This window comes from Convolutriloba macropyga, chromosome 12, assembly GCF_964194025.1.
Source record: "Convolutriloba macropyga chromosome 12, txConMacr16.3, whole genome shotgun sequence".
Classification (NCBI taxonomy): domain Eukaryota; kingdom Metazoa; phylum Xenacoelomorpha; order Acoela; family Convolutidae; genus Convolutriloba; species Convolutriloba macropyga.
The window spans coordinates 27,152,188-27,172,173 of NC_134479.1; the positions used below are offsets into that span (position 1 = coordinate 27,152,188).

Genomic DNA, 19,986 nt, shown 5'->3' on the forward strand with positions numbered 1-19,986 from the left:
CGATGAAAAGACTAAAATTTACAATAAGTTAACTGCTACCGTAATTTTTGAGAAATCAAAACAGGTTGAATCATGTTCACACCATAGAATGCACAGACAGATATATAGCAATAGATACAAAGCAAGGTTGGTCGTTCAAAAAAGGCATATAGCGAGATAATAATAATCAACGTTAAAGGAATAATCGTTAGTATAAACCCCATAGGCGATAGCAAGGGAAAATTATACGGTAAAGCGATTGTCGGACACGAAACGTAACCGATATGAGTCGCATGTACCGCATTTCCATTTCGGTAAATTAATTTCCATTTCGGTAAATTAGAAAATGAAATTTGTTGAACAATACGACTCTGAGATGGATAAGATTTAATGACAAAGTTAAGTAATTTAATGTAACTGTGAAATTTTGGAACGAATAACGAAAATTTCTTATTGTTTGCTACAAATTGAGTAATTGCATACATTTTGCACTTTGTGGATCAAAATAGGCGGCTTATGTTTTTGCAAGCTTTTGTTTTGGTGATCACTTAGGGTCCTTTCTCTTTTTCCACTCTTTACAAGGTCCTTTGTTAAAATTTTCCTTCTAGGGTAGCTCTGTTTCTAAATCGATTTCTCAGTTGGCTCAAATTTCGACATATCCAGTGCGTTTCCGTAAGAAAACGTCTTGTCAAGCGCTGATGTTGACAATGAGCTACTCTGGGTCAGCACTGGTGCCGCGATGTTCTGGTTAAGTCTTCTGGAAATTAACAACTAGGAAACTCTTCGTCGGGGTGTTGGGATAAAACTGTCGTCTCGATAACTTTTGATAGAGCCATTCCTTTGTCTCGTTTTTCTGAACGATTTGATGAATGTCTCCAAGATTTAGGGAAACTGAACTCCCAGAAATCAAAAAATTTCGGCTTACCTATTTGACAACCACTTGTACTTGTGCTCTTTATAGGTGAGTTTGGATGAATTTCCGTCACCTGAACATCTTGTATGTCCTATTTGCTTAGTTCAGTCTTTTTAATGGACATCGGGAAATACTGTTGATGTCTTTTTGGAAGTCTCATTTTTGCAACGCTTTTATGAAGAGCCGATGAAAAAATCTTTGCTGATTAGTGGTTTGTATGCATCGGGTACCACAAGTGTTCTGCAAGAATCAGTTTCTGCCCATCAACTGTGCAGTTTTTTTTTCCGAAGAGGTAAATAGGGTCAAATGGGAACTTTTTGAGTTCGTTCAAGTCTTTGCCGTTCCAGGTACTACTGTTTGATAGATTGTAACATATTATTTGTCAAATTTTCATTAATGATTGTTGACAAGCTAACCGAGTAGGCTAAAACTTGCGTTTCAATGTTTCCCAATTTGATCTTCTAGGTTCAATTTTCAGACTATCGTGTACATATAATACATAGTAGTCATCGATATCCAATATACCAGACCAACATTGTACATTGGTATTAGGTGTGCTTTGCGAGTTGACAGCCTGGGGTTCTGAAGCCATATCGAGAAACTCGTTGGTTTTTCTATTTGTGTTTGAATTTGATTGCTGTGCAAGTGTATTTCAGCATGCTCGCGCAAGATGATTTCTTCCGTTGCACTTTTTAAAAGTTTGGTTATTTGCTGGACAATATGATTTGTGGTCTTTGTCATGTAAAAGTCCACACATTATGCAACTATTTTGATTAGTTCTTGATTATTAATTTCCAAAATTTTTATTTTCACCTCAACTGAGCGTTCTGTTGGTACCTGATGATCGCGTACTAAAGTTTGAAACTTGATCCATGTGTAATGTTTGCGATGAAATTATAGTGTTTGGGTTACTTTCTACCGCATTTTGGTGTAGGATACTTTGTTTGAAATTTCCTGTGATTTGTATTGCGCGCTCTGGTGAAACTGTCGTTTTTTTGATGTTCTCGTCCAAAATCGCAGTTCATCATGTTAGAATTAAATTTATCTCCATTTAATTCTTAATTTATTTCTTGTCTAGTTTACAGTTTTCTGCAAATTTTGTGATAAAACCAATTAAATCGGTAATTGACTTGCCTTTTCCTTGTTTGCGGCGTTGCGAATCGGTCAACTGTAAGGATTCTTTTTCTGATAAATTTTCCTTTCATCAGGTTCCAGCGATCCGTTATTTTTTGTTTTTGATGTTCTCCTATTGGTCCTGTCTGTGCAGTTGTTTGCGGTTTTCTTTTTGATGAGAATTAGTAGAGAGCATGCATTTCAATCTGCAACATTCCCAGGCTTTTCCCCACACATTACCACCATTTTTATTGTTCTCTGACATCTGTTTTCTCAATTTGTTCTTTGTGCTTGCTTCGAGTTTAAATGTTGTAGTAATGGTTCTAGTAATGGTTTTTCGAAAATTGGCACGTTTGGAAGTACCACTTCTTTAGGTGCTAGGTCCAGAAGTATGTCGAGGTCAATGTTTTTTTGCTAATAACGGGACACTCGTATTCGAACGCCGTTTTTCCCAAAAGATTGGAGGTTTGGTTCCTGAGATTGTCCTTCAAAGAATGGGTTAAAGCGCAGCGCTGTTCTTGTGCTTTCGTTCGCTGACAGCGCCCTGTCATAAAGTAAAATACAGGTACTCGGTGAGTGTGTTCATCTACGTGCAATTTATTACAGACAGGAAGAAAAGAGCAAAATTTACACTAAGTTAATCTCCACCGTTTTATTTGAGAACTTAAAAGAGACTGAACAAAGTTCAGACATTAGAATGTCTAGACAGACAACCGGCAATCGGTTCGTAGCAAGGTTTTACGTTCATAGCAAGAGATTAGAAAACAACGTACACTGAAGGATCGTTAGTATAAACCCGCCTCCCTTCCCCGTATAAAAGTGATGAAATTTTGCAAGATAAGAGCTGAATATTTGAAAAAAGTCTATTGAATATGTGAAGATTTGGCGCTGATTGAATCTTGTTAAAGCGCAAAATTTATTCAAAAAATGCGCTTCCAATAAAAAACTTATATCATTATCCATCTTTGTGTTATTAAGTGTAGACTTTTTGTAAGAAATGTGCTAGAAAATCAATATATATATAAATATATATATATATATATATATATATAGAGCGAGAGAGAGGGTTACTATGCCAATTTTACCATCTCAAAAACGTCGCTCCAGCGGCATATTTGTATAAAAGAAAATAAACGTCGACCCAATTCTTATCAATTTCGGATTTATTTTTCGGTTGAATGAATGTTTTTTGAATCCGTACAATTTTGGCTATCTTCCATTCGATTACTGCCAGTTTCCGGTATGTTTTGAGGAACAGACCAGCTCCAGCAAAGGTCTCCGCGGACGATTGAGAAAACACTTACAAAGTTTTGCGTTATGTGGCGGTGCCTATTCATGCAAACGTATGTAATCATATGTAATACAAAATTCTCTCAGGTTGCAATGCAAAACACTCAGGTTTTTTCATTAGTCGTCACGCAATTATGATACGAATTGAAGGCTGTAGTTGAGAAATAAACTTTTGAAAAGACTAAGGACGAATGGTATTGATTATGAAAAGACTGCGGGTCGATGAATGACAAGACTTTGGGTCGAAGTAATTCGTGGTCTTGACGTTGTTATTTGTCCCAGGAGAAATCCCCCTAACATCAGTTTATGAGTAGTATCTTCGTGTGGTCGGACTTCGGAAAGGAGGGGAAGGGAGGGGATAGAGGGGAGGGAACGGGAGGCAACAGGGCGGTTACTAGAGGGAACCCAAATTGGTTTCGAAGAATAAAAAGCAGCTGCTCTCTAGATAATCGTGTACATATAATACATAGTAGTCATCGATATCCAATATACCAGACCAACATTGTTCATTGGTATTAGGTTTGCTTTGCGAGTTGATATCCTGGGGTTCTGAAGCCATATCGAGAAACTCGTTGGTTTTTCTATTTGTGTTTGAATTTGATTGCTCTGCAAGTTGATTAGTTCTTGATTATTATTTTCCAAATTTTTAATTTTCACCTCAATTGAGCGTTCTGTTGGTACCTGATGATCGCGTACTCAAGTTTGAAACTTGATCCATGGGTAATGTTTGCGATGAAATTATAGTGTTTGGGTTACTTTCTACCGCATTTTGGTTAAGGATAATTTGTTTGAAATGTCCTGTCATTTGTATTGCGCGCTCTGGTGAAACTGTCGTCTTTTTGGTGTTCTCGTCCAAAATCGCAGTTCCTCGTGTTAGAATTAAATTCATCTGCATTTAATTCTTAATTTATTTCTTGTCTAGTTTACAGTTTTCTGCAAGTTTTCTGCAAATAAAACCAATTAAATCGTTAATTGACTCGCCTTTTTCTTGTTTGCGGCGTTGCGAATTGGTCAACTGTAAGGATTTTTTGTCTGATAAATCTTCCTTTCATCAGGTTCCAGCGATCCGTTATTTTTTGTTTTCAATGGTCTCATATTGGTCCTGTCTGTGCAGTTGTTTGCGGCTTTCTTTTTGATGCTGAGAATTAGTAGTGAACATGCATTTCAATCTGCATCATTCCCAGACTTTTCCCCACACATTACCACCATTTTTATTGTTCTCTGACATCTGTTTTCTCAATTTGTTCTTTGTGCTTGCTTCGAGTTTAAATGTTGTAGTAATGGTTCTAGTAATGGTTTTTCGAAAATTGGCACGTTTGGAAGTACCACTTCTTTAGGTGCTAGGTCCAGAAGTATGTCGAGGTCAATGTTTTTTTGCTAATAACGCGACACTCGTATTCGAACGCCGTTTTTCCCAAAAGATTGGAGGTTTGGTTCCTGAGATTGTCCTTCAAAGAATGGGTTAAAGCGCAGCGCTGTTCTTGTGCTTTCGTTCGCTGACAGCGCCCTGTCATAAAGTAAAATACAGGTACTCGGTGAGTGTGTTCATCTACGTGCAATTTATTACAGACAGGAAGAAAAGAGCAAAATTTACACTAAGTTAATCTCCACCGTTTTATTTGAGAACTTAAAAGAGACTGAACAAAGTTCAGACATTAGAATGCCTAGACAGACAACCGGCAATCGGTTCGTAGCAAGGTTTTACGTTCATAGCAAGAGATTAGAGGTCAACGTACACTGAAAGATCGTTAGTATAAACCCGATAGGTTGGAACAAAGGAAAAACCATTTGATGACGCGATTGTCGGATACTCAACGTTACCGATATGATTCGGTGCACAACAGAAGGCTAGGAGAAAGTTCGCTTAATCGCCTCCCTTCCCCGTTTAAAAGTGATGAAATTTTGCAAGATAATCGCTGAATATTTGAAAAAAGTCTATAGAAGATGTGAAGATTTGGCGCTGATTGAATCTTGTTGAAGCGCAAAATTTATTCAAAAAATGCGCTTCCAATAAAAAATCTTACATCATTATCCATCTATGTGTTAATAAGTGTAGACTTTTTGTAAGAAATGTGCTAGAAAATCAATATATTTTCAATCAATATACTCCAGCAAAGGTCTCCGCGGACGATTGAGAAAACACTTACAAAGTTTTGCGTTATGTGGCGGTGCCTATTCATGCAAACGTATGTAATCATATGTAATACAAAATTCTCTCAGGTTGCAATGCAAAACACTCAGGTTTTTTCATTAGTCGCCACACGATTATGTCACGAATTGAAGGCTGTAGTTGAGAAATAAACTTTTGAAAAGACTAAGGACGAACGGTATTGACTATGAAAAGACTGCGGGTCGATGGATGACAAGACTTTGGGTCGAAGTAATTCGTGGTCTTGACGTTGTTATTTGTCCCAGGAGAAATTCCCCCCCCAACATCAGTTTATGAGTAGTATCTTTGTGTGGTCGGACTTCGGAACGGAGGGGAAGGGAGGGGATAGAGGGGAGGGAACGGGAGGCAGCGGGGCGGGCACTAGAGGGAACCCAAATTGGGCTCGAAGAATAAAAAGCAGCTGATTAATATCTCTAAACAATTGGAATCTCAAAAATCATTTCCAACCTATAGGATCTGATGCGAGATCGGCTTGGAGATAGAACCAGTTGAGACTTTTGTAGTATTGATTCGCCAGCTCCCACATGGTGAAGTAGTCCGAAGGCTAGAGACCCGGATCATTCAATATTCGCCAAAAGCCAGATATTTGAGTAATTCCGCAAAAATTTTGTAATTTGTGACCAGAAAAATTATCCAGTAAGACTCCATCAAAACTTGGCAAAACTGCAGACAAAAAAAAGGGGAAACTCAAATTTGGTATCAATTTTGATGAAAAGTTACAAACTACTACCTCACGCCCAAAAAAAGGAAAAAGTGATTGCTTCTGGTGCAACTCTCATCACGTTTTTGAGCAATGAGGTTTTTGTAATCGCTTCAAGTGACTACCTACCCAATAATACGTTCTGACATAAACTTAATTTTTTGCAAATTTGAACGCTTGTGATATTAAAGGTACCTCAAAATGGCATTGAGGTATTTGTTGCTTTAAACTCCAATTTTTAAGTTAACAATTTGATACAATTCTTTAGTCATCAAAAACTAAAAAATCGTAGCAGGGCAAGTCCTGAAATACAATTCACAATTCGAAGAATTGAAAGAAAAATTGAGAAATTAGAACAATCAAACAAACTAAACAAAAGTATAATCAATGCAGAAACTCTTGAAATTTTGACCCCTAAGGCAAAATTTGATCCCTTTAAATACACCTGTTTCAAAAATACGTTCAAAACCAATTTTGGTCTCTGAAATTGATCCAGTATAATTTCTGCAAGATCTGAAAAAAATTCATTGACCCTTGATTCATTCCGATTAACTCGAAAATGACAGAAAAAAATTTTAAAAAATGAATTCAATTGCAACTTTTAATGAAATGATGCTGAAAATCGTGATTAAAATATCTTGAGAATCATTTCTGTGTCTTTAGAGGTTATACGGTAACCCAATTCTAAGCCTTAAAAACTTTATTCGCTCACAGATCGATAGGAAATTATTTATAAAAAAAATTCAAAATTCAAAAAGTGGAAGTTTTTTCTATTAAAAAGTTGAAATCAATCAAATCGCCATCTAGCATCTATTTGATGACATACTATCAAATCCTAAAAGAGGTAACCTTGCTACTGAGGCAAAAAAAAACTGAATAAAAGACAAATGCTTTGAAAAAACTTGAAAATATTGTTTATCTAAAAGTTTTTAAAATTCGAAATGTTAAATTGTTGAAAACAAATCGATTGACACTAACAACCAATCCGTAATTATTTTTACCGTGGAATACGTTTTATGTCACTTGAAAATGGACAAATATCAGAACGGACAAAAGTTTTAGAAAACCTTAAAAAAATTGCAGATTTTATCAAAAAAAAAGCTAAATTTCGAGTCATTAAAAATTTGAAAACCGTTCCATTGTTACTAGAAATAATGCAGTGTCCTACTATCAGACTTTACAAGAGATTCCTTGGCCACTGAAGCTGGAAAAACTCAAAAAATGACAAAAATTTCAAAGATTGCAAAAATTAGTATAATTTTGCGTGTTTGTGTTTGTGGTACCCAAACATATAGATCATAAATTGGTCATAAAAAATAATTTTGTCTCGCACAAAGCCTTCATCAATTTTTTAAAACTTCAACCTAAGACTAATCAAACAAAAAACTCAATTTTTAAAAAAAAAACATGAAAATTGCACCAATTTGAGCCCAAAATCTCCTAAAAATTACCTTTTAACCTTAAATTAAGTCCATCCCAGTAGCTTAACCACTCTAAGCACTTGAAGAACTACTAAAGCCCTCTTTGGGCCTCTGATGGAACTTCCTTCCCGCTGGCCATTACCTGTTTATCCCGTTTTGAAAGATCAAAGTCATGGAAAATGTGTGAGCACATCTTAAAAAATAACAGCGCACCAATACAATTCAAATTCTTTGAACTGTAAAAAAGACATAAATTTTTGCTAACTTCAAGAGTCAACGCCATTTTTTACTCCTTGTGCAAAAAAAACGAACGCCTGTGTTTCTGCTTCTTTTCAAAGATGCAGGATACTTCGCATTTTTCTAAACGATACAAAAAACGTAAAGAAAATTTCACTACACTCTTTTTTTTGTGGAAATCAATAAGATGTCTGCAATTTGTGGGACAAAGACATTTGATGAGCTAACAGTATTTGCAAGTTTATCCTAAATTATTTTCTTATATCAGTTTTTTCACCGAAACCAATTGTTCACTACAAAAGTATTAACCTTCGAAATTCAAAATTTGTAATCTATCTTTTGGTCCCTAGAATCATTCGATTAAACAATTGTCGTTTTTGCGTTAAAAACAATTATCAGATCTCAGAGTGCAACACAAATTCAAAGCAAGTGTTCTTTTCTTCAAAAACAACATTGGATCTATGATTACATCAACATGATAATATAAATTTTCACAGAAGAAAAAAAATGCCTTCAAATTCTCTTCGACAGAAGCTGAAAACTAAAATCGTTTTGAGATGAAACCTCTTTCCAATACTACATTTCACTCAATGAACTGGAACTTGGTACACCTTGATAAGATAAGCACGATGTTGACACTTTTTGAAAAACTTGAAACACTCTAAAATTTTATTGTACTGAAAAAATTATTCTCAATTGTTGTTTAATAAACTAGCGGGAGCTGAATTGTCCGACAATTCTTGATAATTTTTGATAATTTTTTACAATTCGTGGTTAAACATATGCATTCGTGGTAAAACTTGTTTAAAGATGCGTTTTAATTTTCACAACTTTGTATATCTTGACGATGCTATGGTTATTCTTTGTTGCATATTTTGTCAAGATCTTGTTTTTCGCCACCGACTGCCATGCAAAGATCTTGCAAGAGTGTACTACTCTTGATATTTTCAAGTTAAGTACCATGTCAAGATCATGATAAGGTTTAGCGAGATTTTGTATGTTTCCTGTCAGAGTTTACCAGGATTCAGTTCACTGGGACACCTTTATTGGAAATAATTACGAAAAAACCATAACATTATAACCCTTTTAAACCTTTGATTTCGAATAAAAAGAAATGTTTTTCATTCAAAACTTATAATTTTGATCTCTTTCTACATTGAATCACCTTGGCAGTGTGATTGTCATCAGATCTACTTATTAAAGCAACAGAGAAGCAAAGCCTATTCCTCATAACATTTTCATCATAGAAAGAGGTCAATGTTTTGTTTCTCTAAACAAATCTCTAACAATTTAAGCGCACTTATGTCTCTAAGTGGAGGAGCATACACAAGAAAATTAACTAAGTTTAGTGCTCAGACAGTTTTTTTTTGTTCTGCGGAGAAAATAGTTTGTTTTTACGTCGTGTTAGCATAACACTCAAATTAAAATTATTCATTTCATTGTACGCAATTAAGGTAACATATGCTACAGGTTAAAACAACTTCAGGTAACTAACCTGCGGCATATGTTACCTTAATTGCGGACAATGAAAGGAAAAATTTTTATTTGAGTTTTTTAACACTTGACGTAAAAACAAACTATTTTCTCCTGAAAACAAAAAAAAACAGTCTGAGCACTTAACTTAGTTAAGCTTCCAGTGTTTGCTCTTCTACTAAGAAACATAAGTGCGCATAAATTGTTAGAGATTTGCAACAACATTCTCCTTACTTGGAGAAGAAACAAAACATTGACCTCTTTCTATGAACGAAAATGTTACGAGGAATCGGGTTTGCTTCTCTGTTGCTTTCATGAGTAGATCTGATGACAATCATACTGCCAAGGTGAATCAATGTAGAAAAAGATCAAATTTATAAGTTTCAGTAATTTCCTCATTGAATAGGAGATGCAAGTACTGGAATCACGAATTAGTCAGATCTGAGATCAATTGGTCGTTTACAGATAATTTGAGGAAAGAAATACGAAAACGGACAATCCATTGCGAATGATTTGAATGAAAGGTATCGGAATTTTGACGCAGAAGTTCTCGAAAATTCGAATGAAAACAATACAAATCACCCGCTAGATGCTTAAAAAGCGAAAAGTAATTACTAGAACTCCAACCATTTCTGCATACAATTGAATTTAAGATCATGATGTGCACAGAGGAGTTTCAATAAGTCTTTCTCGAAATGAAAAATTAACAGTCATATTTTAACCATCATATTGTGCCAATTTCAATATTTTTTAACATTTGCTGCAAAATTTATTAAAAGGCTTCTTCTCAGAATGACCCGGGATGTTCTGTTCTTCTGGCGCTCTCCACTCCAATAAGAAAGACAGTAGTAGTTGCTAAAACGCACATACTACGAATGACCCTATTGAACCAATAAATTGATTGGATTTGTAATTATGTCTGATTTAGCTCTCCTTTCTCATGTCCGGCATAAAATAATTTTTTGTAAAATTGTCTAGTTGAAAATACGCTTTCTAAACGCACGACAAATTTTTCTCACGTTTTTCTGTTACTTTACCCACAAGTCTCTTCAACCATGAACTGTCTTTGTTTCAACTTCTGATAACAAAAGCGTGGGCTTGTGAAAAAAGTTTGTCCTTTTTTAGAGGTTTTAGTGGTAGAATAAAGCTCTCGGCTCGTGTTGGTAGAATAATTGTCTCGTGTCAAAAATCTTTTGATTGTATTTAACAAAGTTGCAATACATTAACAAATTGAATGAGAAAATCAGATTTGACAGGAATTAGATGAGATAGTCTTTTGGGCACGTTTGTGCTCTTTTTGAATGTTTTTTGTACTTCTAGTGCTTCTCTCGGTTTTTTCCAACAAATTAACTTATTCTAAAAAATATCACTTGATTGAGCCAGGTTTTAAAAAAACAATTGTTGTTAGACCTGGTGAAAATCTAGAAGATGGAAATTGGGCTTGCGAGACTTTTTCAAGAATCTGTCAAAATTGAGCAAAATTAAGTTTTTAACTTGTTTTTGACTTGGATTTAATTTCTAATTCCACTGAAAGTAAATAAGTATGATCGTAATTTGTGTTAGGAATATTCAATGGAACAGTGAAAAAATTTACTTATTTAACCGTAAGTAAGTGGTTTTTCAAACTCAAACTTTTTTGAAATTTTCTCCTAAAATAGACGCAATTGTAACGCGGACATAACTAGCGAAAAAGGACCGTTTAAAATGGCCAGCCCTAATTAATTCAATTTTGATCAACTTGTCAGACTTAGTCCATTTTAGATCGTGAAACATGTACTGATATTTGCTTACTTCGATTTACTATAGAATACATCAGAAATGTAAAATTGAACTTAAAAATGTTGAACGATGTGAATTCAAGTAAGATCTACATGGAATTGGAACTAGAAACCTCAATTGTCAAAATGTATACCATCTTGTGAATTTTGCGGGATATAAGCCAATCTTAACTTAAAGAGAAAAATAAATGTAAAGCAAATAAAATTCTCTTCAACAAACTTTTTTGCACGTATCATAGTAGCTTTGTAAGAAACGTCGGGTCTTCTTGTTTCCTAAATTATGTTTTTTTGTCATGCGAAAAGCTGCAACCATTAACAAACTTATCTTTCCATCAGAAAGATACATAGTTTTAAAGGGAATTGTTTCGAGGGTTGTTTTTTTAGTTTTCAATGCAAACTGAGGCAAGTGGGAAGGAAAGGGAAAAGAATATTTCCGATTCAGAGTCGATGCATTTTTCATGATTTGTTTCGGAATTAGTTTTAATATCGCCAAACTAAACTAGCACAATCTTTCACAAATACCGAAACAGCAACCGAATTGAACGGAAGGACTGAATCAGTACTGATTCAGTGAGATTGCATGTCTTGGATCAGTGCTGTGTCAGAGGTATCATGCATCCGTATGGGTGCTCTATATTGCCATTAATCAGATGTTGCACGTCTTGATTCAATTCTTATGTTTTGACCAAATTACGGCCAACATTTGACAGGTCATCACCGGGATTGGCCAAAAACTAAACAAGTCTTCAGTAACTCTTGACCAAGGATTAACAAGTCTTGGCTCAAGTCTCGATCAAGACTTGACACTACTTAAGCCGATTCATGGGTACAAAGCTAAGTGTTGTTTTTCTTTTGTTTCGTAACAAAGAACAGTACAGTAGGTTTTGCTTAATTCGAATTACTCTAGACTACTTCAGAAAAATAAAATTGAACTTAGAAAGGTTGAAGAAAGTGAATCCAAGTAATATCAAGGTGGAATTGGAACTAGAAACCTCCATTGTCAAATTTTTTATCATCTTGTGAATTTTGCGGGATATAAGCCAAACTTAACTTAAAGAGAAAAATAAATGTAAAGCAAATCAAATTCTCCTCATTAAACTTTTTGCACGTATCATAGTAGATTTGTAAGAAATGTCGTGTCTTCGTGTTTCCTAAATTATGTTTTTTGTCATGCGAAATGATGCACTCAATAACACCCTTATCTTTCAATCAGAATGATACATAGTTTTAAAGCGAATTGTTTCGTGGGTTGTTTTTTTTTATTTTTAATGCAAACTGAGGCGAGTGGGAGGTAAAGGGAAAAGAATATTTCCGATTCATAGTCGATGCATTTTTCATGATTTTTTTCGGAAATAGTTGTAATATCGCCAAATTAAATTAGCACATTTTTTCATAAATACCGAAAAGACAACCGAATTGAACGGAAGGAATCAATCAGTACTGATTCAAAAAAATTGCATGTCTTGGATCAGTGCGGTGTCAGAGGTATCATGCATCCGTATGGGTGCTGTATATTGCCATTAATCAGATCTTGCACGTCTTGATTCAATTCTTATGTTTTGACCAAATTACGGCCTACATTTGACAGGTCATCACCGGGATTGGCTAAAGACTAAACAAGTCTTCAGTAACTTTTGAGCAAGGATTAACAAGTCTTATCTCAAGTCTCGATCAAGACTTGACACTTCTTGAGCCGATTCATTGGTACAAAGCTAAGTTTTGTTTTTCTTTCGTTTCGTAACAAAGAAGAGTACAGTGGGTTTTGCTTAATTCAAACTACTCTAGACTACTTCAGAAAAGTAAAATTGATCTTAGAAAGGTTGAAAAAATTGAATTCAAGAAAAAACGAGGTGGAATTTGAACTAGAAACTTCAATTGTCAAACTTTTTATCATCTTTTGAGTTTTGCGGGATTTAAGACAGCCTTAACTTAAAGATAAAAATAAATGTAATTCAAATAAAATTCTCCTCATTGAATTTTTTCACGTATCGTAGTAGATTTGGAGGAAATTTTGTGTCTTCGTGGTTCCTAAATTATGTTTTTTGTCATGCGAAATGATGCACTCAATAACACCCTTATGTTTCCATCAGAAAGATACATAGTTTTAAGGGGGAATTGTTTCGAGGGTTGTTTTTTAATTTTTAATGCAAACTAAGGCGAGTGGGAAGTAAAGGGAAAAGAATATTTCCGATTCATAGCCGATGCGTTTTTCATGATTTGTTTCGGAAATAGTTGTAATATCGCCAAACTAATTTAGCACAATTTTTCATAAATACCGAAACGACAACCGAATTGAACGGAAGGAATCAATCAGTACTGATTCAAAACAATTGCATGTCTTGGATCAGTGCTGTGTCAGAGTTATCATGCATCCGTATGGGTGCTGTATATTGCCATTAATCAGATCTTGCACGTCTTGATTCAATTCTTATGTTTTGACCAAATTACGGCCAACATTTGACAGGTCATCACCGGGATTGGCCAAAAACTAAACAAGTCTTCAGTAACTCTTGACCAAGGATTAACAAGTTTTGACTCAAGTCTCGATCAAGACTTGACACTTCTTGAGCCGATTCATGGGTAGAAAGCTAAGTGTTGTTTTTCTTTCGTTTCCTAACAAAGAACAGTACAGTGGGTTTTGCTTAATTTAAATTACTCTAGACTACTTCAGAAAAGTTAAACTGAACTAAGAAAGGTTGAAAAAAGTGAATCCAATTAAAATCGAGGTGGAATTGGAACTAGAAACCTCAATTTTCAAACTTTTTATCATCTTGTGAATTTTGCGGGATATAAGCCAACCTTTACTTAAAGAGAAAAATAAATGTAATGCAAATAAAATTCTCTTCAACAAACTTTTTGCACGTATCATAGTAGCTTTGTTAGAAACGTCGGGTCTTCTTGTTTCCTAAATTATGTTTTTTTGTCATGCGAAAAGCTGCAACCATTAACAACCTTATCTTTCCATCAGAAAGATACATAGTTTTAAAGGGAATTGTTTCGAGGGTTGTTTTTTTAGTTTTCAATGCAAACTGAGGCAAGTGGGAAGGAAAGGGAAACGAACATTTCCGATTCGGAGTCGATGCATTTTTCATGATTTGTTTCGGAATTAGTTTTAATATCGCCAAACTAAATTAGCACAATCTTTCACAAATACCGAAACAGCAACCGAATTGAACGGAAGGACTGAATCAGTACTGATTCAGTGAGATTGCATGTCTGGGCTCAATGCTGTGTCAGAGGTATCATGCATCCGTTTGGGTGCTCTATTTTGCCATTAATCAGATGTTGCACGTCATGATTCAATTCTTATGTTTTGACCAAATTACGGCCAACCTTTGACAGGCCATCACCAATATTGGCTAAATACTAAACAAGCCTTCAGTAACTCTTGACCAAGGATTAACAAGTCTTGACTCAAGTCTCGATCAAGATTTGGCACTACTTAAGCCGATTCATGGGTACAAAGCTATGTGTCGTTTTTCTTTTGTTTCGTAACAAAGAACCGTACAGTGGGTTTTGCTTATTTCAAATTACTCTAGACTACTTCAGAAAAGTAAAATTGAACTTAGAAAGGTTGAAAAAAGTGAATCCAAGTAAAATCGAGGTGGAATTGGAATTAGAAACCTCAATTGTCAGACTTTTTATCATCTTGTGAATTTTGCGGGATATAAGCCAAACTTAACTTAAAGAGAAAAATAAATGTAATGCAAATAAAATTCTCCTCATTAAACTTTTTGCACGTATCATAGTAGATCTGTAAGAAATGTCGTGTCTTCGTGTTTCCTAAATTATGTTTTTTGTCATGCGAAATGATGCACTCAATAACACCCTTATCTTTCCATCAGAATTATACATAGTTTCAAAGGGAATTGTTTCGAGGGTTGTTTTTTTTTAATTTTTAATGCAAACTGAGGCGAGTGGGAGGTAAAGGGAAAAGAATATTTCCGATTCATAGTCGATGCATTTTTCATGATTTGTTTCGGAAATAGTTGTAATATCGCCAAACTAAATTAGCACAATTTTTCATAAATCCCGAAACGACAACCGAATTGAACGGAAGGAATCAATCAGTACTGATTCAAAACAATTGCATGTCTTGGATCAGTGCTGTGTCAGAGGTATCATGCATCCGTATGGGTGCTGTTTTTTTGCCATTAATCAGATATTGCTCGTCTTGATTCAATTCTTATGTTTTGACCAAATTACGGCCTACATTTGACAGGTCATCACCGGGATTGGCTAAAGACTAAACAAGTCTTCAGTAACTCTTGAGCAGGGATTAACAAGTCTTATCTCAAGTCTCGATCAAGACTTGACACTTCTTGAGCCGGTTCATGGGTACAAAGCTAAGTGTTGTTTTTCTTTCGTTTCGTAACAAAGAACAGTAGAGTGGGTTTTGCTTAATTCAAATTACTCTAGATTACTTCAGAAAATTAAAACTGAACTTAGAAAGGTTGAAAAAAGTGAATCCCATTAAAATCGAGTTGAAATTGGAAATAGAAACCTCAATTGTCAAACTTTTTATCATCGTGTGAAATTTGCGGGATATAATCCAACCTTAACTTTAAGAGAAAAATAAATAAAATGCAAATAAAATTTTCCTCATTAAAATTTTTGCACGTATAGTAATAGATTTGTAAGAAATGTCGTGTCTTCGTGTTATGTTTTTTGTCATGCGAAATGATGCACTCAATAACACTCTTATCTTTCCATCAGAAAGATACATAGTTTTAAAGGGAATTGTTTCGAGGGATTTATTTTTAAATTTTAATGCAAACTGAGCCGAGTGGGAAGGAAAGGAAAATGAATATTTCCGATTCATTGTCGATGCAATTTTCATGATTTGTTTCGGAATTAGTTTTAATATTGCCAAACTAAACTAGCACAATTTTTCATAAATTCCGAAACAACAACCGAATTGAACGGAGGGAATCAATCAGTACTGATTCAAAACAATTGCATGTCTTGGATCAGTGCTGTGTCGGAGGTATGATGCATCCGTATGGGTGTTGTATATTGCCCTTAATCAGATGTTGCACGTCTTGATTCAAATCTTATGTTTTGAGCAAAAAACTGTCAACACTTGACAACTCATCGCAGGGAATGTCTAAAGACTAAACACGTCTTCAGTAACTGTTGACCAAGGCTTAACAAGTCTTGTGTCAAGTCTGGATTAAGACTTGACACTTCTTGAGCCGATTCATGGGTACAAAGTTAAGTGTTATTTTTATTTCGCTTCGTAACAAAAGAATAATTCCGCCATGTGAAACGACGTGCTTTCAGAAAATGAAAATAGAAGCACAAGAAGAGCGAGCACATTTTTACAAATTTCACTTTGCAAAAATTGTAAAACTTTCTGCTATTGTCTATGTATAACAGCCACGGCAACTTCATTTTGCCAATGGTGAAAATATAGGACATTTTGGGCTCTCCCTAGTGGAGACCAAATGGCTATCTTGCAAGAATCTGCGAGATTCTGATAGATAGATGGTTATCTTCCAGAATCTGGCAGAATAATGATTATCTTACAAGACTCTTCCAGAAAAACGGTTTATCTGAAAGAGTATGCCCTAAAAATCTGGCAGAATCTGGCAAGAATCCGACAGATATGGTTATCGTTATCTTGCAGGCTTCTGTTTAGCATGTAAGAGTTCATTCCGGTTCAGCTGCATTTTAATTGGTTAATAATAAAGAATCTGTCTTGTCGATCTTATAAAAAAACACAAAAAATTTTGAAAATGTTTTTAACAAAGATTGATAAAAAATAATAGATATGATAGTTTACTGAGTTAAATTTCCAAAATTTTCATTTGTTTGTTTTTCTCGTAGAGTACATGACATATATTTTGTGCTTCAATGAAATACTAAATAAATTCAACAAATGCATTTTCTTATTGAATCTGTTTTTCAAAAATTTTGATTATTTATTGCGAGAATACATTACAAGCTCAATTAGCGTTATATTGTTGCACAGTTAACTTACTTAAAAGAATTCCCAGAGAAGAATCAGAGTTTAAGGTATTCCCAGATTACAGGATTCCCACATTTGAAGGTTTTTATATTACAGTTTTTTTACGAGAAAAAAATCGTTATCTTTTGTTTATCTGACAGAAAATAGTTATCTTGCAAGACCCATGCGCAAAAATGGGTATCCTTGTAGGAATCTGGCAGAAAAAATTTATCTTGTAGGAACCTGGCAGAAACATGGTTATTTTTTAGGAATCTGGCAGAAAAATTGTTAACTTTTAGGAATCTGGTAGAAAAATGGGTATCTTGTAGGAATCTGCCAGAAATCTCTGACAGAAGATGCATCGTCTTGTCAGAATCTGCCCTTATCTGGCAGATTCCTACAAGATAACCATCTGTTCTCAACTAGGGCTGCCAGATGATCATTTCAGCGATATCTCTGTCAGAATATCAAATGCTATTGAAAATTCTGACCAGATTTAGGTAATTTTGAGATGCACACATCAGAAACAATGCTTTTCACAACTTTACTTTGCTGATTAACTGAGCAAAAATATATCATTGGCCAACACTTTAACTCAAGAATTTTCGAGTCTTAGCCAACACTTGACTAAATTGACGATTTTTGAGCAAAACTTGCCATCCCGTGTTGAAGATAACGACGAAAAAACAACTGTATTTTGTAAGAGGTCGTAGTTTTGTTGTTTTTGTCGTTTTGTCGCCGTTTTCTTTGTTTCATTAGTTTCCGTCTTCTAAGTAGTCTTTTAAGTGTAAGAAATGATCATTTCTTTGTCGTTTTTGTCATTTCTTAGGTCGTTTTTTTTTTCAAATGAAATCGTCGTTTTTTGATCGTTTTTCGTTTTTTTATATCGTTTCTTACGTCGTTTTTTTTTCAAAAGAAATAGTCATTTTTCGATTGTTTTTTTTGTCGTTTAATTGCTCTTGAACAAGTTTTTTTCTATTAGATCGTTTTGGCATATCTGTATTAAGCCCTGAAAGCGCAGTGGCAAGTGCATCAGGTAGTGAACCTGGAATTCAATAATTCGAAACCCAGTGGGGAGCACGTTTTTTTTGTCGTTTTTTGAAAAAACGATCATTTCTTACGCAATAAAAAGACGAAATAACGAACAAAACGACGATTCTAACGTAAGGGCTTTGATCGCTTTTGTCTAATGAAAACAATTAAAAAACGACGATTTCTTACAAGTGAAAAACAAAATTCGTCAAGACGGGATGTTTTCACCAAGTCTTAAGACTTGTAAAAAGACTTGATCAGTACTGATTTTTCTATTCATGACGTGCATTTCTCTGGAATCGTGCATTGATCAAGACTTCCGTGCACTTAAAGGGAAAAATCTAAACTGACACGTGATAATTTAGATTTTTTCCTTTAAGTACGGGAACACTCAATGGTTTTTAGATTTTGCCCCTAATTGTACGGGAACACTTGTTAATTGCAAATTATAAAGCCTGGAAAATGAATTAGATAAATCCTGAGACTAAAACCGTTAAAATGATTAAAACGGTAATCTGCGGTAAAAAGGTTAAATTTTTATGGGCTCATGTATAAATTAATGTGGAAAATTTGAAAGATCTGAAATGATCTACCAGTAAACATTCACAAAACGGGCATTCAGATTACTTTGTTCAGATGTTAAATGCGTCATTAACTGAGCTAAAACCGATTTATCGAAACTACGAGTCGCGAAAACCAAAACCAGATAGAACTTCTTTTGAGTATGAATAGCTTGTGAGAAATCTAATTTTTTTAAGATTTGCTTGTCGGTGTATGAGCTAGAACTATTGTTTAAGATACTTTACAAAAATTTGCTTGAAATCTTTACTGAATTTGGGGTATCCAAGGGTCAGGGGATCTAAAAGTGATATGCCCACTAAGCTGGGGGGGGGGGGGGGGGGAGGTCCATGTTAGGAACGAATTCCATTATCTTTTAATGTTAGCTCGACTATGTTTTTGAAGTTTGAAAGGTATAAGATCACGCGGACTAATTAATTATCTGGTTTACATTTTGCATTCGTAAGACTGATTCAAATCCATTTTCTAACACGTTTTGACACCAGTTCCTTGACATGTATTAAATTTAAGATCGCGAGCTGATTGTTTACATGGTAGTTTTTAAAAGCATAAATTCAAACCTGTGTTGTAAACATTCATGGGACATCAAATCATTGTTCCCTGCAAGCTGATAAAACCATGATGCTTTGTAAGAAGGGGTCACAAATGTGCAACACGTCTCAAGTATCACTAAAACCGAAGGGTTACCTAGTTTTTATTTGTCAAAACAAGAATGCCCTACTTCCAAAAATTGTCTTTTTTAAAACGTATAAACGTAAGAAAATCTTCAGTGTGTTCGATTTTAGACAAAAACGACGAAAACCCCTAGTTATTTGTTGCCGTTATAATCAGTTTCAAACGTAAATAATAACTCTTTTGTTCAGCGTTTTCACTGTCGGAAATTTCTGGTATGTGGGGTTTAAAACAATAACGAGAAAACATCTAAAATCAGTGAATGGGAATCAATCAAGCGAGTGAACATCAATGGTCATCAAGAATTTTAGATTTTTTGAACACCGAATAAGAAATTTATATTTGCCAATTATATAGTCTATGCTCAACGAGCTAAAGAATAATTTCCAAAAAAATTTCTTAAAAAATTTGCTCCAAGTAATTTTGAAAATTCTGCAGAAAGAGCGCTATTATATCGCTTGATGACTTTATAAACAAAAAAAAAATCAACTGTTTCAAAAAAACTAACCAAATAAATATTTTTCCGTTTAAAAGCAAAACATTTTGAGTCTTGCGAAACGTAACAGACTGCTGCTTTCAGGCGCTTCACACCGAACATGCCGGCATTTTCTGTTCAAAGTGAAACATGCCAAACAAATGGAGAACACTGACAACTTAACAACTTGACAGAAGTCCATAT

General features: G+C 34.7%; 1 protein-coding gene across 1 annotated transcript in view; it reads right to left on the minus strand.

Annotated features, from left to right (window-relative positions):
• The window catches only part of LOC142350828 (uncharacterized), a 40,766-nt gene that overhangs the window by 9,285 nt on the left and 11,495 nt on the right, over positions 1 to 19,986 (minus strand). The window contains exons 2-4 of the mRNA XM_075402788.1: positions 19,196 to 19,304; positions 10,094 to 10,151; positions 5,913 to 6,009 (exon numbers count right to left, since the gene is read on the minus strand). Coding sequence (XP_075258903.1) covers positions 5,913 to 6,009; positions 10,094 to 10,151; positions 19,196 to 19,304 — 264 coding nt within the window. The remainder of the gene's footprint in view (positions 1 to 5,912; positions 6,010 to 10,093; positions 10,152 to 19,195; positions 19,305 to 19,986) is intronic.